We start from the raw sequence: 22,392 nt of genomic DNA, 5'->3' as shown, positions 1-22,392 counted from the left end.
TAATAAATGGTTGCTTTTACTGATAATTTATTTCTTCAATGATTTCAATCTCTTTTGTAAACAATAGCTCAAGCCTCGATGCCTCCTCATTTCCTCCCAACTCTTGTAGTTTCCCCAATCTACTGTGTCATAGTAATAATAATTATTAGGTTTCATAGTGTATATCCCCAAGACTCTTCTTCTCCTTGTGTACTCCAGTTTTCCCAGCATACCACCTTGCAACTGAAGTCACCCATAAGTGTTACATTCCTACTTTCATGCAATTTTCTTTCAAAAACAATTTCCCATATCTCTCAACATTTCTTTATACATATCTTGATTCCATGCATTAGTTTTTGGTGGTACATATGCTACGGTAAAATATCTTTTTCCTTTTCCCTTTCCTTTTTATCTTTATTTTAATTACTTCTGCCATACTTTCTCCTGTCTCTAGACTTTCCACTGCTACATTCCTCTTGTTCAGTAGCATCACTCCAACTTCTTTCTTACTATTCCTAGATCTTAACCACACATTATAATTTCCATCTCCAATATTTATATTTTCTGCTGGATCATTTAGTTCAGTTTCTGTAATACCTGTGATGTCTGGCTGCTTTATCTTAATATAATTATTAGTTTCATGCAGCATTGATATCATTCCATTTATGTTTGTGCATACAACTGAACATTTAACTTACATTACTGACTCTTCTTATTCTTTCCTTGTCAGATACCATTTCCTCATCTCATCATTGACCTTACAGTAAAACTTTTTCTTCTCTTCCTCCAATTTGTTCTCATTTTTTCATTTGCCTCTCTTATAAGTTTGTTAATCTTTTTCTCTCCTTCTCATTCATGTTCCATTTTATCCTAGTTTTCTTGTATTGTTCTGTCTTGTCCAGTCTCCATGCATGTGGTATCATCTCTGATGCTGTTGCTTGTGCTCTAAATTTGACTTTCAGTGGTCTTCTCCCTCCATCTGTATATTTCCCTAGTCTATGTACTTCCTCAATTTCAATCACCCAATCCTCACCTTCTCCCTGAACACTTCTTACAACATCCTTAACTACCTTTTCTTATTCTTTCTCCCTCCTTGATTTTACAGGTTCCTTTTCTTCATTCAAGCCAAAGATAACTATACTTTTCATATTGTCCACTGTATCCCTTACCATTCATTCCTTTTGTTTGATTACCTTCACTATCTCTTGGGTTAGGTTTATCCTTTCTTTCATTTGTGCTTCCATGACTTCTTTTAAAACTAAATTTTTCCACCTCTCTTTCCTTTTCCATTCAAGATGTTCAACCTTTCATTTCTATCACTTCATTTTCCTTTTTCTTTACTAACTCTATACGTTTGTGTATCTTTTAGCTCAGCACACTGAGTTTTCAGCACTTTGTTCTCTTCTTCCATATCATGTTGCCTCTTTTGCAAGTTGATCACTCTTTCCATCAAGTCACTTACTCTACTCTCCATAAGGTTAATTTTTCTAATCTGCATTTCTACTTGCAGTTCCTTGTTCTTATCTTCACTAAATCCCTGAAAAGGTGATCCCCACATCTCTCTGTCATTTAAAGCAAAAGCCATGACTGTAATTTTCATGGATGTTCACCTCTTTAGAATCCTTTTTTTACTGTATGGAGAAAGGACCTTGCACTAATACATAGCCTTATTTCCTTATAATACGTTTCTAGGTAAATTTGGTGATTGCTGGTTTGTTTACAGGAGATCAGCTGTTCCACATCTGCTCTCTGTCAAAGAGTGTGTGTCTCTATTTACCTACTTGTATTGTACAGGGTTTGAGCAGGGCTCACAGTGTCCTGTCTCCACATCTCCATTTATCTGATTTTTTCCTTAAAGCTATGCACATCATGTGATGCAACAACTTCATCATTCAAAGCATTCCACTTTTACACTGTTCTATGTGGAACACTATTTTCCAATATCCTTCACACACTGCCTCTTCCTGATCTTCTTTGCAAGTCCTCTTGTCCTTCCAGCTCCATCTGTCACCAGTACCAGGTCTTGCATGTCTATCTTTTCAATGCCATTAACTATTTTATACAGTGTTATTAGCTTCTCTCTTTCTCTTCTATTTTGTAAAATTGGAAGTCACATTTCCTTCAGCCTTTCTTCATATGTTAGGTCCTTTAATTCCGGCACCATCTTTGTATCTATCCTCTGGATCCGTTCTAATTTTCTTATATCCTTTTTCAATCTAATATTATTCCTCTCAGTCTTCCTATGTTCTCCAATTTCCAAAGTAATCTGTTATGAGGGGTTTTATCAAATGAGTTTTAATGTCCAGGTACACAGTGTCCATCCATCTTTCTCTGCTCTCCAGTCCTTTTACTACTCTTGAGTAGAAACTTGATAAATTTGACACAAATGACCTACCTGTCCAGAACCTAAACTGTCTGTTCAATACAACTTTGTTTTTCTTCCAGATATTTAAACCATTTTTCTTGGATAACAATTTCACACATCTTCCCCACAACACTTGTAAGTGACACCAGTCAGTAATTTAATGGCTCAGTTGACTTTCCTCCTTTGAATATTGGGATTATAGTAGCTCTCTTCCATTCCAAAGGTACTCTCCCTTCTTTAATGAGCTTGTAACCATTTCCCAAACTGGTTCTAACAACTGATCTTTACATTCCTTTAGTGCCCAGCCTGACACACTATCCAATCCCATCGCTTTTCTAACCTCCAAATTTTCTAGTAGTCTTCCAATTTCTTCTTTGTGCACTATGATTTCTTGTAAGCCTTAACAATGCAATGTTCTATTTGGTTCTATAAAATCCTCTTCTTCAGTGAAAACAGTCTTAAAACTCTCTTTCATTATTTCACTCATTTCCTCTGCTGTTTAGTATTTCTTCCTTCCTATAACAATTTTTTCTATTGTTTCCTTATTCTTCATTTTACCATTTATATACTTGTAAAAAAGCTTGGGTTCATCTTCACTTTTCTGCACCACATCTATCTCAAAGTTTCTTTCTTCATCTCTCCTTACTCTAATACATTCACTTCTCGCATCATTATACTGCTGTTTGTTGCTTTCATTTCTCTGCTTTTTTAATTTCTTCCAAGCCTTATCATTTTCCCTCTTAGCTTTTATACATCTGCCATTATACCAGGCTTATATACTCTTCCTTACAGCCAGTGAATTATTTTAACAATTTTACCTTCAGCAGAAGGCCATGTGCCTCTCTTTACCAGACAACCTGCTTCAATACCATGAAAGATTAGTGAAACATAAATATGAGTGAACAGTAACACTTGCTATGGTAGTGAAGAAGCCTTGAGGATGTGGGATGCTGGATCAAGACTCATTGTCTACCTAACAACACGCTGCTGGATTTGCGAGTGTTAAATAAATTGAAACATAAATTTTGGGTATGTTGACCTACTACACAAACTTTTAAAAGTTAAGAAAATGAGGGAAAGACATGAAGTTTCACATATGTAAATAATAATGATAGTGATGATGATGATGATGATGATGATGATGTTAATAATAATAATAATAATAACAATAATAACAATAATAACAATAATAATAATAATAATAATAATAATTCATAATAATAATTCATGCCATATATAGATGATGGTGTGGGAGGGCAAGGGAGGGTAAAACTTATTGTTTGGAAGGGCAGTCCCCTTCCATAAGAACTTCTGGTAGGTTGATGAATATTTGAGTAATTTAACTTCTGAATTTTTTTCACTCATCTAGTGCTTAAGACCATAAATTATTGTTCTGTAAGTTTATTTTCTTTTCTATTAAATCCCCTTCCCCTTAGAACCTATTTTGAAAATGTCTTATGCTGTTGTATCATAGCCTGACTCATGTACTTAGAAAATTATGTATCACTCAATGTTTGTATCTATGCATTTATCCACACTCTATCTCTATCAACATACTGCTATGATCTTAAAATACATTTTTTTTCTGACTATCTTTATCATCACAACTATATTATAATTATTATCATTATTATTATTATAAATGTTTCCATGTCGGACTGCTCTCCTGGTAGCAACGAAAAATGTCTTGACCCCTCCCTCAACTTTTTCATTCACTTCAGCAATATTCATGGTTTTAGATCAGTGGTTCTTAACCTTTATCAGTGCCCGTACCCCTTGATATCTCAGAAAAATTTCTCGTACCCCCTCCAATATAAACACTACATAAACATATGAAAAGGATTAGTGATAAAAACCTTGCTGAGAAATTATTAGATTTCTTAATTACTGAACAAAGGCACTTTTTTTAAAATTTCAAATGAAGTGTCAATTAGTAGGATTCAATGAATGCATGTTATAACAGTAATTATGAGTAATACTACATAATACACCAACACATTAATACTAACTTAAAAAATTGAGACTTATAGTAAGAGGAAAATTAGGAAAATATGTTTTGCTTTGTCATGGTAAATATACGGTACCATTGCACTGGCTACCATGTCTCGTACCCCTAGGTTTAAGGTTTCGTACCCCTTGGGGGTACAGGTACCCCAGGTTAAGAACCACTGTTTTAGATCTAATTTTCAATCTGTAGAACACCACCTCTACTCTACTAAACCTCATCTTCTTTTCCTCACTGAAACACAGCTGTCTGAGGCAACTTTTCTCTTCCCTACTACTTTCTTTATCCTCATTTGCATTCCAAAGCTGGATGTTGCGTCTATGTGCACAACAACTTAACTTGCTCTCGTGCCCACACTCTTCAATCTTTGGAGTTCTCCACCATCTACCTTTACCTCAATAGTCAGTCTCTAACTAAATTTATCTGTACCGTCTATCTCTCCTCTAACTCCTCTGACTATAGTAAATTCTTTGACTATTTAACTTCCAAAGTGGAGCACATTTGCATTCCAAAGCTGGATGTTGCGTCTATGTGCGCAACAACTTAACTTGCTCTCGTGCCCACACTCTTCAATCTTTGGAGTTCTCCACCATCTACCTTTACCTCAATAGTCAGTCTCTAACTAAATTTATCTGTACCGTCTATCTCTCCTCTAACTCCTCTGACTATAGTAAATTTTTTGACTATTTAACTTCCAAAGTGGAGCACATTCTATCCCTCTATTCTTTCATGGAGATCTCCATCCTCGGAGATTTCAATGTTCACCATCAGCTTTGGCTTTCCTCTCCTGGTAAACTAGCCTTCAATATTGCTCTCCTCCATGACCTAGAGCAACTGGTGCCAACACCCTATCCATATTTCTGACCAACTTGAAGATATGACCAACATTCTTGATCTCTTCCTTATCTCTAATCTTTCTGCTTATGCTGTTACCTTCTCTTCTTCGTTAGACTCCTCCTATCACTATCTCAATTCTGTATCTTGCCCTATTTCTCCAATCCCTCCTCATGATCCCCCAGAACAGAAGTGCCTCTAGCATTTTGCCTCTGCCAGTTGGGGAGATCTGAGGAGCTATTATGCTCATCTTCCCTGTAACAATTATTGTTTTTTCATGTCAGACACCCATCTCGGTGTGCTGAACGCATAACAGAGGTGATAGTGTCTAGCATGGAGGTGTACTCTTTTTCTCAACCTAAACTTTTTAAACCTTGGTTTAACACAGCTTGTTCTCATGCTATACATGATAGATAGCTTGCCCACAAGAGGTACTTGAGCCTTTCATCACCTGGATCTCATACAATGTACATTTCTACCCAGAATCATGCCAAGTCAATTTGCCAAACACTTCTTCATAAAATGATAATGTCAAAATCTTTCAAACTCCAATCTTCCCTTGAGACTTCTGGCATCTGGCCAAAAATATCCCCAATAACTTTACTTCATTATTTTCCCTTCTTTATTTCATCCTGATGGCACCACTGCCATCTCATCTGTCTCTAAAATTGAACTCTTCTCTCAAACCTTTGCTAACAGCTCCACCTTGGATGATTCTGGGCTTGTCCCTTCCCCTGACTATTTAATACCTTCAATTAAAGTTCTTCATAATGATGTTTTTCTTGCCCTCGCTGGCCTAAACCCTCAGAAGGTTCATGGACCTGATGGGGTCCTTCCTATTTTTCTCAAAAACTGTGCTTCTGTGCTTACACCTTGCCTAGCCAAACTCTTTTAATTATGCCTATCAACTTCTACCTTTCCTTCATGCTGGAAGTTTCTCTATAATCAGTCTGTTCCTAGAAAATAGTTTTTTAAAGTAAAAACTTTTTTTTGTGAATATACTTACCTATATGTAATTACACATGCCTATATGCCATTATTCCCACACTCAGCACAGAAAAACAAACTGCACCTCTATATATAGAGATCATGCCTATAGAAGTTCCACATCACCTCCGTGCGCATGTGCACCGGGAACCACCAGCCCAGCTGGCCAACCATATCTCAGATCCTTTCTGCCAAAATTGACAGAAACACAGAGGGGAGGGAGGAAGGGAACCTCTTACTATGTAATTACATATGGGTAAGTATATTCACAAAAAAAAGTTTTTACTTTAAAAAAACTATTTTGTTGTTACATATACTAATTACCCATATGTAATTACGTATGCCAGATTCCCAAGTATAGGTGGGAGGGTGTAACAGAATCCCGAAGATAGCAGACACGATCTCCAAAATACCCAAAAACAAGGAAAATAATTTATCTGTAAATTTTGTTGCTGACAACAAGGAAAAACTTGAATGAAACTAAACCAGCATCAGTGAACAACCCTCAGCACTGAAACTATCGGCCCAAGGGAAAAAGTATCTAAATACCTATAAGTAACAACTCTTAGGTAAAAGGAGGCAAAGATGGTCATACTCTTCCACGTGCCAGCCTTGAGGACCAAGTCCAGACTCTTAACTTTGCTAAAGAGAACACTGGTCACAACAGCCCGAACCTCATGTGCGTTCACTTTCAGAAGGTGCGACTCCTCCTCCAAGACACTCACATAGGCCCTCCGAATCACCTGACAAATCCACTTAGACAAGGTATGAGGGTGGACAGCTCATCTGGAATCCGAAACTGTGACCAACAACCTAGAGCAGGACAGCCGACAATTCCTAGTCCTGTGAAGATACCTACTCACGGACCGCCCGAACCGGACAAAGAAGGAGGTCTACCTCATCCTCCCCAACAAGATCATGGAGAAGGAATTGTGAATTCATCAAATGAATGCTAGCCCTAAACTTAGCTAGTCTTAGCTAGGAAATCAGGGACAAAGGAAAAGGTCATGGACGTCCATCCCTTGGAGTGACACACCTCAGCCAACAGGCCATGAAGCTCACTAACCCAATGAGCTGATGCGAGCGCCAGAAGAAACACGGTCTTAAACGAGACATCCCTCAGTGAGGCTGACCGCAAGGGCTCATAAAGGCGGCGTCACACTAGCACTTTTTCCGTCGTCTCAGGCAATTTACGTCGTCTTTTTACTCTTCCGTCAACTCTTTCCGTCGTCTTGAGTCAGACGGAACGCATCGTTTTCGTCTAGTGCCAATTTTTAGTCAAAATAAGAACTATGGTTTCTAATCAACACTTTTATTAAAAAAATATTTTTTTGTTAAACGGAAGAATGCTATTATCATGGCATGAAATTAAAATGAGTTGGTGAATATATATGTTTGTATACATATTTTTTTTTCTTCTAGCCTAGCAATGAAAAGTTCCTCAGTTGTTTGTGTACATTTCCAGGGGAGTGTGAATGTGCGATGCTTTTGAATATTTCCAAGGCAACTTCCAAGTAGCTGGCCAAGATGAGCAGTGGACAAAACACACTGACGAATTTCTCATAGAGAGTATTAGAGGTCACCGTTGCCTTTGGGATCACAGAACAGCTGATTGATTACATTATAAGGTGCAAAGAAGCCGCAGCTTGCTGGGGTGAATGAGGACCCATGTTTGTTTACAATTGACAAGTGCGGCAAAGGCGGAAGCAAACTTGTGTGTGACGGCCACCGTCTGCAAAAGTTGACAGTCGTCACAAAATTGACGGAAAAAGAAGATGGAAAAGTGCTAGTGTGACGCCGCTTTAAGGAGGACGTAACAAGGATCGAAGGACCAGAGAAAGGTCCCAGGCAGGTAACCGAGGCAAACGAGGTGGACAAGAGACCACAAGGGTGTGGAACAGAGAAGAAAGGTTTCAATTCTTCCATCTATCAACTCAACACAAGCTTCCAGACAACTATCCCCTCCTTTTCAATGACACTGATAACTGCATGCCTTCCCTCCTCCTACAGCCTCACTGCACATGGCTTTCTTTTTTCTCTCACCCCTATTCTGTCCAACTCTCTAATACAAGAGTTAACCAGTATTCTCAATCATTCATACCTTTCACTGATAAACTCTGGAACTCCCTGCCTGTCTCTGTATTTCCATCTTCCTATGACTTGACTTCTTTTAAGAGGGAGGTTTCAAGACATTTGTCCCTGAATTTTGGATAACATACTTTATCTTTAAGGGAAATGGCAACCCAGTGGACCTTTTTTTCCCATTTTTTTGTTACCCTTGGTCAGTTGCCCCTCCTGCATAAAAAGAAAAAAAAGTAAGACCAAAACTTAAGAGGGGGCTCACTGACCTCTCCACAATGTGCAAAGTTCTGATGTCTTTTCCATTCAGTATCAATCCATCAATAAGATGAAGTGTGGTCAGTTTCCGCTGTGCCTTGTGTTCACCACGATGCTCAGTGACCAGTTCAGCATACACAAGAGTATCTGGTGGGAGCTCCAGCCTGGTGTCCACTCTCATCCATGTGGCATGTCCTCGCCCTTCCCACCGGAACACATTGCAGCCACCAAGACCTGTGGGAAATGCACACTTGTTATTATGGCTGTAATGACACAAAGTCCAAAGTTTTCCTTTTACTTAAACCAGTAGAGGTGAATAACACAAAACTGTGGCCTTGCAGCTGGTGGTGACAATGTCAGGAAGATACAATGCTGGATAAGACAGGGACTGGGTGTGGTGGTGGTTGCCCTGCTCTGCTTGATCTACATGCCTGCCCACCTCTCAGCCACACCTCATCTTGGTCTTGGAGTCCCAAAGCTCCATAGTTGGCACCATGTCAGTTACCATCAAACTACTATTTAGTGTTCACACAACCATTTGAACACTTTACAATACAAAAATTATATGAAACACACACACACACAAGGAAATGATGAAGAAATTGATAAGTACTAAAATAAGACCTAGATTGGAATATGCAGGAGTTGTGTGGACTCCCCATAAAAAGAAACACATAAGAAAATTAGAGAGACTACAAAAAATGGCTACAAGAATGGTTCCAGAATTTAAAGGGATGACATATGAGGAGAGACTAAAGGCTATGGATCTATCAACCTTGGAGCACAGAAGAGAGAGAGGGGATCTGATACAAGTTTATAAATTGATTAACGGAATGGATGAAGTGGATAATGAGAAACTGATCCTGAGAGAAGAATATGACTTTAGAAGCACAAGATCACATAGTAAGAAACTAAGGAAAAGATGATGTCTGAGAGATGTTAAAAAATTTAGTTTCCCGCAAAGATGTGTTGAGACTTGGAACAGTTTGAGTGAGGAAGTGGTGTCAGCAAAGAGTGTACATAGTTTTAAAGAAAAATTGGATAAGTGTAGATATGGAGACGGGACCACACGAGCATAAAGCCCAGGCCCTGTAAAACTACAACTAGGTAAATACATACACACACACACACACACACACACACACACACACGTAGTGTAGTGGTTAGCACGCTCGACTCACAATCGAGAGGGCTGGGTTCGAGTCCCGGTAAGCGGCGAGGCAAATGGGCAAGCCTCTTAATGTGTGGCCCCTGTTCACCTAGCAGTAAATAGTAGGTACGGGATGTAACTCAAGGGGTTGTGACCTCGCTTTCCCGGTGTGTGTTGTGTGCTGATGTGGTCTCAGTCCTACCCGAAGATCGGTCTATGAGCTCTGAGCTCGCTCCGTAATGGGGAAGACTGGCTGGGTGACCAGCAGGCAACTGAGGTGAATTACACACACACACACACACACACACACACACACACACACACACACCGCGTAGTGTAGTGGTTAGCACGCTCGACTCACAATCAAGAGGGCCGGGTTCGAGTCCCGGTAAGCGGCGAGGCAAATGGGCAAGCCTCTTAATGTGTTGCCCCTGTTCACCTAGCAGTAAATAGGTACGGGATGTAACTCGAGGGGTTGTGGCCTCGCTTTCCCGGTGTGTGTTGTGTGTTGATGTGGTCCCAGTCCTACCCAAAAATCGGTCTATGAGCTCTGAGCTCACTCCATAATGGGGAAGACTGGCTGGGTGACCAGCACACGACCGAGGTGAATTACACACAAAACACACCTGACGCAGTTGAGGAAGGATGCAGTGGCGTCGCTCCGAGAATCAGCTGATCTTTACTACGTACCTATTGTATAGTATTTACAGTGGCCAGAGCAAGTAGTGTGGACTTGTTTTTTTTCATGAAATTAACTGTTAAAGAATCATGAGTAAAGAAGAGATTCCATCAAAATGCAGGTATGAGACTAGGTAAAGAATGAAAGAAGATGATCACTATGTCGAAGAGGGAGAGAGCGCATTTCAAGGTTTCAATACGGCGAATATTTCACTACTTAAGAGAGTGTTGACTATTGAACGTAAATTAGATAAATGGATAAAGGAGAGTATGGGAATGAAAGAGAATGAAGAACAGGAAAAAGTTTAAAAACCTGAGAGAAAGGATAATAAAAGTGGAAGAAAACGAAGCTAGGCTAGGAGTGGAAAACGAAGAACTGAAAAAAGGAAGAAGCTAACTACAAGAAGCAGATGGAAGAAGGACTCGGTAAAGCCGAGAAAGAAAAAGAGAAGCTGAAAGATCTAGTAAACGAAGAAGAGAAAAGAGTAAAGAACGTGATTAAAAAAGAAGTACAAGCTTGGAGAGTCCACGATAAGAAAGATAAAGATGATTTTCAGGTGATTCAAGAACAACTAAAAGAAAAAGAAGAAAATATGACAAACAAATTTATAAGAGTCCTCAACAAAAAAGAAAATCTAGTTAAAGAAATTACAGAGAAAAAGAAGAGTGTAATCATATTTGGACTAAAGGAAAAAAATACAAAATATAGACCAAGAAGAGAAAAAGAAAAAGTGAAATCAGTCAAAGACCTACTGAAGAATCTAAACGACGAAGATAAGCAGAACTTAGAAGAGGAAGTAGAAGAAATAAATAGAATGAGACCATATCAAGAAGGAACAAAGAGACCAATTAAGGTACTACTAAAATCACAGGCAGCAACAGAAGAAATACTATATAGAACAACTAAAATCAGAGAAACAGAAGGCTGCAAGGATATATATATAAAGAAAAATAGATATGAGGAAGAAAGGAAGAGATACAACGAACTGGCGGCAGCAGTAAGGGAAAAAAGTAATGAAAGGTCAGAAGAGGAAAATAAGGCATTTTTTTGGAGAATTCTCAGAGACAGGATCAGGAAATGGTATATAAAAGAGAAGGAAGAGAAAAAAATGGAGCAAGTTTAACTAAAAGTGATAAAGGCAAGAAACTAAAGATGATGTATACGAACATAGATGGGGTTTTATCAAGTAAATTAGAATTAAGAGATTACATAAAGAAAGACAATCCGGATATTGTATGCCTGGCTGAAACAAAACTAAATGAGACAATCAAAATAGACTTGGATAATAGGTATAATGTATGGAGAAAAGACAGAGGGGATAAAGGAGGAGGGAGAGTCATGATAATGTCAAGGAAGGAGATGGTGAAAAACCAAGTGGAATGTGGGGAAGGAAAAGCAGAAGTACTATATGTAAAGATGCATATTAATAAAACAGAGTTAACAATCATTGGAACATATGTGCCACCAAACACAAATTCATGGACCAATCCAGAATATAAAGGCATGATAGATGACACAATAAGGAGTCTAACGAGAATCGTTAAAGCAAGGAGAAAAGTTATATTAGTAGGAGATTTCAACTGTAAAGAAGTGGACTGGGAAAATTATGAAAGTGGTATGGGGGAAAAAGCCTGGGGAGAAAGATTCCTGAATCTAATGATAAACAATATGATGGACCAGAGAGTAAAGGAATGCATAAGATTCAGAGGAAACGACGAGCCGGCGAGATTGGACCTAGTTTTTACAATGGGTATACAAATGAACAATGATATAAGATATAAGTGCCCATTGGGAAAGAGTGACCATGTAATATTAGAAATGGATATAGAAGAGGGAAAGGAAGATAGAGATGATTCATACAAAGGAGACTGATTAAATTACACAAAGGCTGATATTGAGAATCTCAAGAACTAATTTAAAAACGTAAACTGGGAGATGGAAAACTCAGAGACGATGCAAGAGAAGTATAACTTATTTTTGGAAATATACAAAACAGGAGTCAGGGAATATGTCCCGAAATAGAGACCTAAAGAAGAAGGAAAGAAAGATTAGTTTAATGCAAGGTGTGCTAGGGCAAAGGAGAAAAGAGGTGGGGCATGGAAAAGGTGGAGAAATAGAAATCCAGTAAATAAGGAAAACTTCAAGACAGCAAGAAATGAATATGTTAAGGTGAGGAAGGAAGAGGAAAAGAACTTTGAAAAGGACATTGTCGAAAAATGTAAGGAGCAACCGAAATTGTTCTAGATTCATAAATGGAAAAATTAGGCAAAAAGAAATAATAGAAAGGTTAAAAGGAGAGAACAGGATGGTGGAAGACCCAAAAAGTATGGCAGAACTATCAAATAATAAATTCCAGGAGGTCTTTACTAAGGAATCCAAATTTGAAAGGCCACAGGGTAATAGAGAGACAGTCTATATGAAAGAGGTTAAAGTAACCAAGCTTGATATAAAAAAGTTAATGAAGGAACTGGATGAAGAGAAGGCAATGGGACCGGATGAAGTCTCAGGCAGAATACTGAAAGAATGTAGGGAAGAACTAGCAAGTCCTATATACAACATCATAAAATGCTCAATAGAAAATGGAATAGTACCAGTAGAATGGAAAAGGGCTGAGGTAGTTCCCATATATAAGAGTGGAAGGAAGGAAGAACCTTTAAATTACAGACCGGTATCACTAAATAGTGTAATATGCAAGATGTGTGAAAAATAATAATAAAGAAACAATGGATTGAGATCCTTGAAGACAACAAATTAATATCAAAAAGCCAATTTGGTTTTAGAAAAAGACGGTCGTGTGTAACTAATCTATTGAGTTTCTATTCTAGAATAGTTGATAGAGTACAAGAGAGAGAGGGATGGGTTGACTGTATTTATTTGGATTTAAAAAAGGCATTTGACAGAATGCCACATGAAAGATTACTATGGAAGTTAGAGGAGAAGTGTGGCTTAAAAGGAAGCACATTGAGATGGATAGAAAATTATTTGAGGGGGGAGAGAAATTAGGATGGTAGTTAAAGATATGAAGTCCAAGTGGAGAGCAGTAGAAAGCGGAATGCCGCAGGGATCAGGATTGGCACCAATACTTTTCCTCATTTATATTAACGACATGCCAGAAGGAGTGAAGAGCTACATAAATCTGTTTGCAGATGATATGAAACTGTGCAGTTATAAAGCAAAAAGAGGATTGTGAAATACTGCAAGAAGACCTAAATAAGATCTGGAAATGGAGTAAAAAGTGGGAAATGGAATTCAATGTGAACAAAAGCCATGTCATGGAAATGGGAAAAAGTGAAAAACAACCCATGGGAATCTATAAGATGGGAGATGGAGTAGAACTGAAGAAAGTAAAAAAGGAAAAGGACTTAGGAGTGAGGATGGAAGAAAACAATCAACCAGTAAGCCATATTGATAGAATTTTTAAAGAGACATATAATTTGCTAAGGAATATTGGAGTAGCATTTCATTACATGGACAAAAAAATGATGAAGAAATTGATAAGTACTATAATAAGACCCAGATTGAAATATGCAGGAGCAGTGTGGACCCCTCATAAAATGAAACACATAAGGAAGTTAGAGACTACAAAAAATGGCTACAAGAATGATTCCAGAATTTGAAGAGATGACATATGAGGAGAGACTAAAGGCTATAGATCTACCAACCCTGGAACAAAGAAGGGAGAAAGGGGATCTGATACAAGTTTACAAATTGATCAACAGAATGGACCAAGTAGATAATGAGAAACTGATCCTCAGAGAAGAATATGAAAATCGAAGCACAAGATCGCATAGTAAAAAGCTGAGAAAGGGAAGATGTCTGAGAGATGTTAAAAAATATAGTTTCCCGCAAGATCTATTGAGACATGGAACAATTTAAATGAAGAAGTAGTGTCTGCAACGAGTGTGCATACTTTTAAAGTAAGATTGGATAAGTGTAGATATGGAGACGGGGCCACACGAGCATAAAGCCCAGGCCCTATAAAACTACAACTAGGTAAATACAACTAGGTAAATAAACACACACACACACAATGTGGACAAAAGCCATGTCATGGAAAAGGGAAAGAGAAAAAGACGACCAGTGGGAAACTATAAGATGGGAGATGGAGTACAACTGGAGAAAGTAAAAAAGGAAAAGGATTTGGGAGTGACGATGGAAGAAAATAATCAACCGACAAACCATATTGATAGAATTTTCAGAGAGACATACAATTTGCTACAGAATATTGGAATAGTATTTCACTACATGGACAAAAAAATGATGAAGAAATTGATAAGTACTAAAATAAGACCTAGATTGGAATATGTAGGAGTTGTGTGGACCCCTCATAAAAAGAAACACATAAAGAAATTGGAGAGACTACAAAAAATGGCTACAAGAATGGTTCCAGAATTTAAAGGGATGACATATGATGAGAGACTAAAAGCTATGGATCTACCAACCCTGGAACAGAGAAGAGAGAGAGGGGATCTGATACAAGTTTATAAATTGATTAACAGAATGGATCAAGTTCATAATGAGAAACTAATCCTGAAAGGAGAATATGACACTAGAAGCACAAGATCGCATAGTAAGAAACTGAGAAAGGGAAGATGTCTGAGAGATGTTAAAAAACATAGTTTCCCACAAAGATGTGTTGAGACTTGGAACATTTTGAGTGAGGAAGTGGTGTCAGTAACGAGTGTGCATAGTTTTAAAGAAAAATTGGGTAAGTGTAGATATGGAGACAGGGCCACACGAGCATAAAGCCCAGGCCCTGTAAAACTACAACTAGGTAAATGCAACTAGGTAAATACACACACAGAATTCTAGGAGACAGGATAAGGAAATGGTATATAAATGAGAAGGAATAAAAAAAAGTGGAAGAAGTTTAACTAAAAGTGATAAAGGCAAAAGACTAAAAATGATGTAAACGAACATAGACGGGGTTTTATCAAGTAAACTAGAATTAAGAGATTACATAAGGAAAGAAAATCAAGATATTTTATGCCATGCTGAAACAAAACTAAATGAGGCAATGAAAATAAATTTGGATAATAGGTATAATGTATGGAGAAGAGACAGAGTGGGTAAAGGAGGAGGAGTGATGATTATGTTAAGGAAAGAGATAGTGATAAATGAAATGGAATGTGGGGAAGGAAAAGTAGAAGTATTGTATATTAAGATGCTTATTAATAAAAAAGAGATAACAATCATTGTAACATATGTGCCACCAAAAACAAATTCATGGACCAATCAAGAATATAAAGACATGATAGATGACACAATAAGGAGTCTAATGAGAATCGTTAAAGAAAGGAGAAAAGTTATATTAGTAGGAGATTTCAACTGTAAAGAAGTGGACTGGGAAAATTATGAAAGTGGTATGGGGGAAGAAGCCTGGGGAGAAAGATTCTTGAACCTAATGATAGACAATATGATGGACCAGAGAGTAAAGGAATGCACAAGATTCAGAGGAAACGATGAGCGCAGATTGGACCTAGTTTTACAAGGGTATACAAATGAATGACGATATAAGATATAAGTGCCCATTGGGAAAGAGTGACCATGCAATATTAGAAATATATATAGAAGAAGGAAAGGAAGATAGAGACGATTCATACAAAGGAGACCGATTAAATTACAGAAAGGCTGATATTGAGAATCTCAAGAACTATTTTAAAAACGTATACTGGGAGGAGATGGAAAACACAATGCAAGAAAAATATAACTCATTTTTGGAAATATACAAAACAGGAGTCAGGGAATATGTCCCAAAATATAGACCTAAAGAAGAAGGAAAGAAAGATTGGTTTAATGCAAGGTGTGCTAGGGCAAAGGAGAAAAGAGATGGAGCATGGAAAAGGTGGAGGAGAAATAGGAATCCAACAAATAAGGAAAACTTCAAGGCAGCGAGAAATGAATATGTTAAGGTGAGGAAGGAAGAGGAAAAGAACTTTGAAAAAGATATTGTCGAAAAATGTAAGGAACAACCAAAATTGTTCTATAGATTCATAAATGGAAAAATTAGGCAAAAAGAAACAATAAAAAGGTTAAAAGGAGAGAACGGGATGGTGGAAGACCCAAAAAGTATGGCAGAACTATTAAATAAAAAATTCCAGGAGGTCTTTTCTAAAGAATCCAAATTTGAGAGGCCACAGGGTAATAGAGAGACAATCTATATGAAAGAGATTAAAGTAACCAAGCTTGAAATAAAAGAGTTCATGAAGAAACTGGATGAAGAGAAGGCAGTGGGACCGGATGAAGTCTCAGGCAGAATACTGAAAGAATGTAGGGAAGAACTAGCAAGTCCTATATACAACATCATAAAATGCTCAATAGAAAATGGAACAGTGCCAGTAGAATGGAAAAGAGCTGAGGTGGTTCCCATATATAAGAGCGGAAGGAAACAAGAACCTTTAAATTACAGACCGGTATCACTAACTAGTGTAATATGCAAGATGTGTGAAAGAATCATAAAGAAACAATGGATCGAGTTCCTTGAAGACAACAAATTAATATCAAATAGCCAATTTGGATTTAGAAAAGGACGGTCTTGTGTAACTAATTTATTGAGTTTCTATTCTAGAATAGTTGATAGAGTACAAGAGAGAGAGGGATGGGTTGACTGCATCTATTTGGATTTAAAAAAGGCGTTTGACAAAGTGCCACACGCAAGATTACTGTGGAAGTTAGAGGAGAAGGGTGGCTTAAAAGGAAGCACATTGAGATGGATAGAAAATTATTTGAGGGGGAGAGAAATAAGGACGGTAGTTAAAGATATGAAGTCCTAGTGGAGAGCAGTAGAAAGCGGAGTGCCACAGGGGTCAGTATTGGCACCAATACTTTTCCTCATTTATATTAACGACAAGCCAGGAGTGAACAGCTACATAAATTTGTTTGTGGATGATACGAAACTGTGCAGAGTTATTAAGAAAAAGGAGGATTGTGAAATACTGCAAGAAGACCTAAATAAGATCTGGGAATGGAGTAAGAAGTGGGAAATGGAATTCAACGTGAACAAAAGCCATGTCATGGAAATGGGAAAGAGTGAAAGACGACCTGTGGGAATCTATAAGATGGGATATGGAGTAGAACTGGAGAAAGTCAAAAAGGAAAAGAACTTAGGAGTGACGATGGAAGAAAACAATCAATCAGTAAGCCATATTGATAGAATTTTTAGAGAAACATATAATTTGCTGAGGAATATTGGAGTAGCATTTCACTACATGGACAAAGAAATGATGAAGAAATTGATAAGTACCATAATAAGACCCAGATTGGAATATGCAGGAGTAGGGTGGACCCCTCATAAAAAGAAACACATAAGGAAATTGGAGAGGCTACAAAAATGGCTACAAGAATGGTCCCAGAACTTGAAGGGATGACATATGAGGAGAGACTAAAGGCTATGGATCTACCAACCTTGGAACAAAGAAGGGAGAGAGGAGACCTGATACAAGTCTATAAATTGATCAACGGAATGGACCAAGTGGATAATGAGAAACTGATCCTGAGAGAAGAATATGACATTCGAAGCACAAGATCGCATAGTAAAAAGCTGAGAAAGGGAAGATGTCTGAGAGATATTAAAAAATATAGTTTCCTGCAGAGATGTATTGAGACGTGGAACAGTTTAGATGAAGAAGTAGTGTCTGCAACGAGTGTGCACACTTTTAAAGTAAGATTGGATAAGTGTAGATATGGAGATGGGGCCACACGAGCATAAAGCCCAGGCCCTGTAAAACTACAACTAGGTAAATACACACACACACACACACACACACACACACACACACACACACACACACACACACACACACATCTATCTTTCTGTTATTGCCTGCCTGAGAGAGAGAGAGAGAGAGAGAGAGAGAGAGAGAGAGAGAGAGAGAGAGAGAGAGAGAGAGAGAGAGAGAGAGAGAGAGAGAGAGAGAGAGAGAGAGAGAGAGAGAGAGAGATGAAGGGAGAGAGAGAGAGATGAAGGGAGAGATTGTACGTTATTTACAAGGTAGAAGTGCTGAGTCCTGTCCCATAGATAGGGAACTCCTGAGTCAGCGGTGAGGTCAGCGGGTGAGTACTGCCACATGCCGTGCCCTCATCATTGCACAATCTATAGCAAGCTATCACAGAGTACACATTAACATCATCATCTCCTCTGTAACGTGCCATAGACCCGAACACGTAAGTTCAACATCCTTTAGACATATACGTATTTACCCCGCATGCTATTTGTCGTATTTAGTGTCGCATAATGTATTTAGTCTCGCAGAATGTAACATATTCGTACCTATATCACAGTTGTTCTCATGTGGTGGGAATGTGGGTGTAATATAAGGATTCGACCCATTGAAGGAATCCTAATTATTTCACCTGCATCCTTGCCAAAGGAAAATGTGCTTATTGTGTTGTTTTTATTGTGGTGTTTCTTGTCAACAGGTTTTGACCAAAATATATATATTATCACGTCAACGTGAGGGTCTCGCTGTCCTACAATCATCTGATGGGCGGTAACACCTTCTATATACCAGGCCAGCAGTATCACACCCGGTGACCAACACAAACAAACAAACAAACACACACACACACATGTTGATTAGCAAAATAATGTCCAGGGAAGGTGAATATAAACTGTAGCCTGCGTTTGAGCCATCAGCTGGTTTGTTTACATCTGCGCAACATGGCGGCCGTGAACTCGAAAGATGAATCAGACTTCACAGGATTTCAAGGAATAATGGAGAAGAGCGTTTATGTGAAGAAAATTCTGGAGTTGGAAGGTAAAATTGAAAACTGTTTGAAAAGTATGGGGCCTGGAAACGAGTTATGACAATGTAATGAAAGAGTGTGCCGATATGAAGAAGGAAAATGAAGTACTGAAAGAGGAAGTTAAGCTAATTAAAGTGAATTGCGAAAAATGTGGAGAATCTCTAGGAAAAGTGATGGAGAAGCAGGCTGAATGGAAAAAGTCAGGAAGTGGAAAGAAAGGAGGTAAATTACAAAGTTGCAAGTCTGGAAAAGGAAATCAAAGAGTCTGGGGAGAAAACTTTGGGCCTTGCTGAAATTATAGATCAACAGATCATAGAAGAGAAGATTGCTGAGAAAGTGGTGAAGGTTATTAAGTCAAATGAGACATTGGTGAGGGAAACTGTAGACAAAAAGAGATGTGTGGTGATATTTGGTGTGGAGGAGGATAAGACACCGAGTAAAATAGAGAGAGAGAAAACATAAAAAGGTGATAAATAATATCATTAATGTGGTGCAGGAGGAGGAAAAGACCTAGTACAAGAAATAGAGGACTTCCATAGAATTGGAAAGTTCACAGGAGAAGGTATGAGGCCAATAAGAATCAAACTTAAGTCACAAAAGGATGTAGATGAATTGGTGGAGAAGTCATGGAGGCTAGCCCAGCAGGAAACAACAAGGAAGATTTGGTTGAGAAGAGATCTCGGTGAAAAGGAAAGAGAAATGTTAAATGAGTTGAGAAAGGAGGCTTTGAAAAAAATTAAGAGAGGACAGAAGAGGAGAAGAAAGAGTTTTTCTGGAGAATCTTGGATATGAGACTGAGGAAGTGGTTCATAACCCAGAAAAGTACAGCAAGAAAGGACTAAAGAAACTTACGTATGAGCGGAATGTAATGTATTCCAACATAAATGGAGTGATATCGGGATTTTAGAACTCAACGATTACTTGAGGACAAGAACCCAGATATTGTGGGTCTTACTGAAACAAAACTGAGAGAGGGAGAAGACCTGATGATGGTTGGAGAAGGGAAATATAATGTTTGGAAAAGAAATAGAGTAGGTAAGATGGGAGGAGGAGTGATGTTGCTGGTTAAAAAAGATATAAAGGTGGATCAAGTGAAAGAAGGTATGGGAAAGGCAGAAGTGCTAAAGATCAGAGCAGAAACTAATGAAGGAAAAAGAGGCACTACATAGTGGTGTACGTACCACCTAAGACAAATGCATGGTCAGTACAGGAATATGAAGAAATGATAAGTGATACAGGAACATGTCTGGAAGAAATGTTGGGTGGCTGTGAACGAACTATAATGATGGGAGATTTTAATTGTAAAGAGGTGTGTTGGGAGAACTGGTCAATGGAAGGATCAGAGACAACATGGGGAAATACACTATTGACACTGGCAATGGAAAATGTGTTAACTCAGTGGGTCAAAGAAGATACTAGGTTTGGAGGAGAGGGAGCATCGTCAAGACTGGACTTGGTCTTTAGTACAGAGCCAATGGTCATTGAGGAGATGAGGGTGGAGTGCCCTTTAGCAAAGAGTGATCATGCAGTTTTGGAGTTCAAGGTGATAGATGAAGAGAAATCTAGAAGAAATGAAGAATATAAAGTGGGAAGATGGAATTATGCCAAGACAGATTTTGGAAACCTAAAGAAATTCTTTCAAGAGACAAATTGGATGAAATTCAAGAGTGCTAAGGAGCAAATGAAAAGTGGAAGGAATTTATAAAAATATACAAAGAAGGTGAGAAAAATTTGTACCAATAAGACAACATAGAGAAGTTGGAAAGCAGGACTGGTTTAACGATAGATGTGAAAAGGCTAGAACAAGAAAAGAGGATGCATGGAAGAGGTGGAGAAGGAAAAGACGGATTAAGCAGTGGGAAAGTTACAAAAGAGCAAGAAATGAATATGTGTTGATTAGAAGAGAAGAAAGAAAGAAACAAGAAAAGGATATAATTGATAAATGTAAAGACCAACCAAGGCTTTTTTACAGACATGTGAACAACATCAAAAATAGAGAAAGTATTGAAAGTTTAGAAGTAAATGGAGTATGCAGTGAGGATCCCAGGGAAATGGCAGAGGCTATGAATGGATGCTTTGGAAGGTATTCACAAAGGAGACTGCTTTTGACAAACCACTGGTAATGGAACAGAAAGGGATTATGAAGGAGTTTCAAGTAACTGTGGAGGAGATCAAGAATATGATGGGGAGTTTAGAAGTGAGAAAAGCTGTGGGACCTGATGGGGTATCAGGATGGATTTTAAGAGAATGCAGGAGCAACTGGCAGAAAAAGTTTGTGAAGTAATTGATGCCTCATTAAGGGAAGGTGTAGTGCCCCAAGACTGGAAAAGAGCTAACATTGTCCCAATCTATAAATCAGGTAACAAGAGAGACCCATTGAACTATAGACCAGTGTCACTTACAAGTGTGGTAGCTAAGATGTGTGAGAGGGTGGTGAAGAATAGATGGACAGACTTCTTGGAGAAAAATGACATACTTTGTGAGTGTCAATTTGGTTTTAGAAAAGGCGTTCATGCACGACAAACCTGATATGTTACTATTCGAGGGTGATAGATGTAATACAGGAAAGAGATGGTTGGGCTGATGGAATATATCTGGATTTAAAAAAGGCCTTTGATAAGGTACCACATCGGAGACTGATCTGGAAACTTGAAATGGTAGGAGGAGTGCATGGCAGTTTACTAAAATGGATGGAAGACTTTTGGTAGGAAGAGAAATGAGAACAATAATTAAGGACAGACCATCAGAATGGGGCTTGGTGGAGAATGGAGTTCCACAGGGATCAGTGTTGGCACCAGTAATGTTCGCGGTCTACATAAATGACATGGTGGATGGGGTGTCCAGTTATGTGAGCCTATTTGCAGACGATGCAAAATTGTTAAGAAAAGTGAGATGTGACAAAGATTGCGAACTACTCCAGGAAGACTTGGACAGAATATGGAAATGGAGCTGTACATGGCAAATGGAGTTCAACACGACAAAATGCAAGAAAATAGAGTTTGGCAAGAGTGAAAGAAGAATCAGGAGTATGTACAAGATAGGAAATGAAGACATAAAACCAGTCATGAAGAAAAGACCTTGGGGTGACAATTACCAATGACCTATCGCCAGAGAGACATATAAACAAAATAATTGGAGAAGTATTGAACTTATTGAGGAACATAAGAGTGGCGTCAGATATTTAGATGAAGAAATGATGAAGAAAATAATTACTGCAATGATAAGACCGAGGCTTGAATATGCAACAATACAGTGGGCTCAATTTAAAGAAACACATAAGGAAACTAGAGAAAGTACAGAGGGCTGCAACA

At 38.3% G+C, this 22,392-nt stretch overlaps 1 protein-coding gene across 1 annotated transcript in view; it reads right to left on the bottom strand.

Annotated features, from left to right (window-relative positions):
• The window catches only part of LOC123510707 (cap-specific mRNA (nucleoside-2'-O-)-methyltransferase 1-like), an 88,353-nt gene that overhangs the window by 23,241 nt on the left and 42,720 nt on the right, over window positions 1-22,392 (bottom strand). The window contains exon 11 of the mRNA XM_045266040.1: window positions 8,519-8,741. Coding sequence (XP_045121975.1) covers window positions 8,519-8,741 — 223 coding nt within the window. The remainder of the gene's footprint in view (window positions 1-8,518; window positions 8,742-22,392) is intronic.

This window comes from Portunus trituberculatus, chromosome 30 (genome assembly GCF_017591435.1).
Source record: "Portunus trituberculatus isolate SZX2019 chromosome 30, ASM1759143v1, whole genome shotgun sequence".
Classification (NCBI taxonomy): domain Eukaryota; kingdom Metazoa; phylum Arthropoda; class Malacostraca; order Decapoda; family Portunidae; genus Portunus; species Portunus trituberculatus.
The sequence above is the reverse complement of the archived record's forward strand: the minus strand, read 5'-3'. Positions and strand labels throughout refer to the sequence as shown.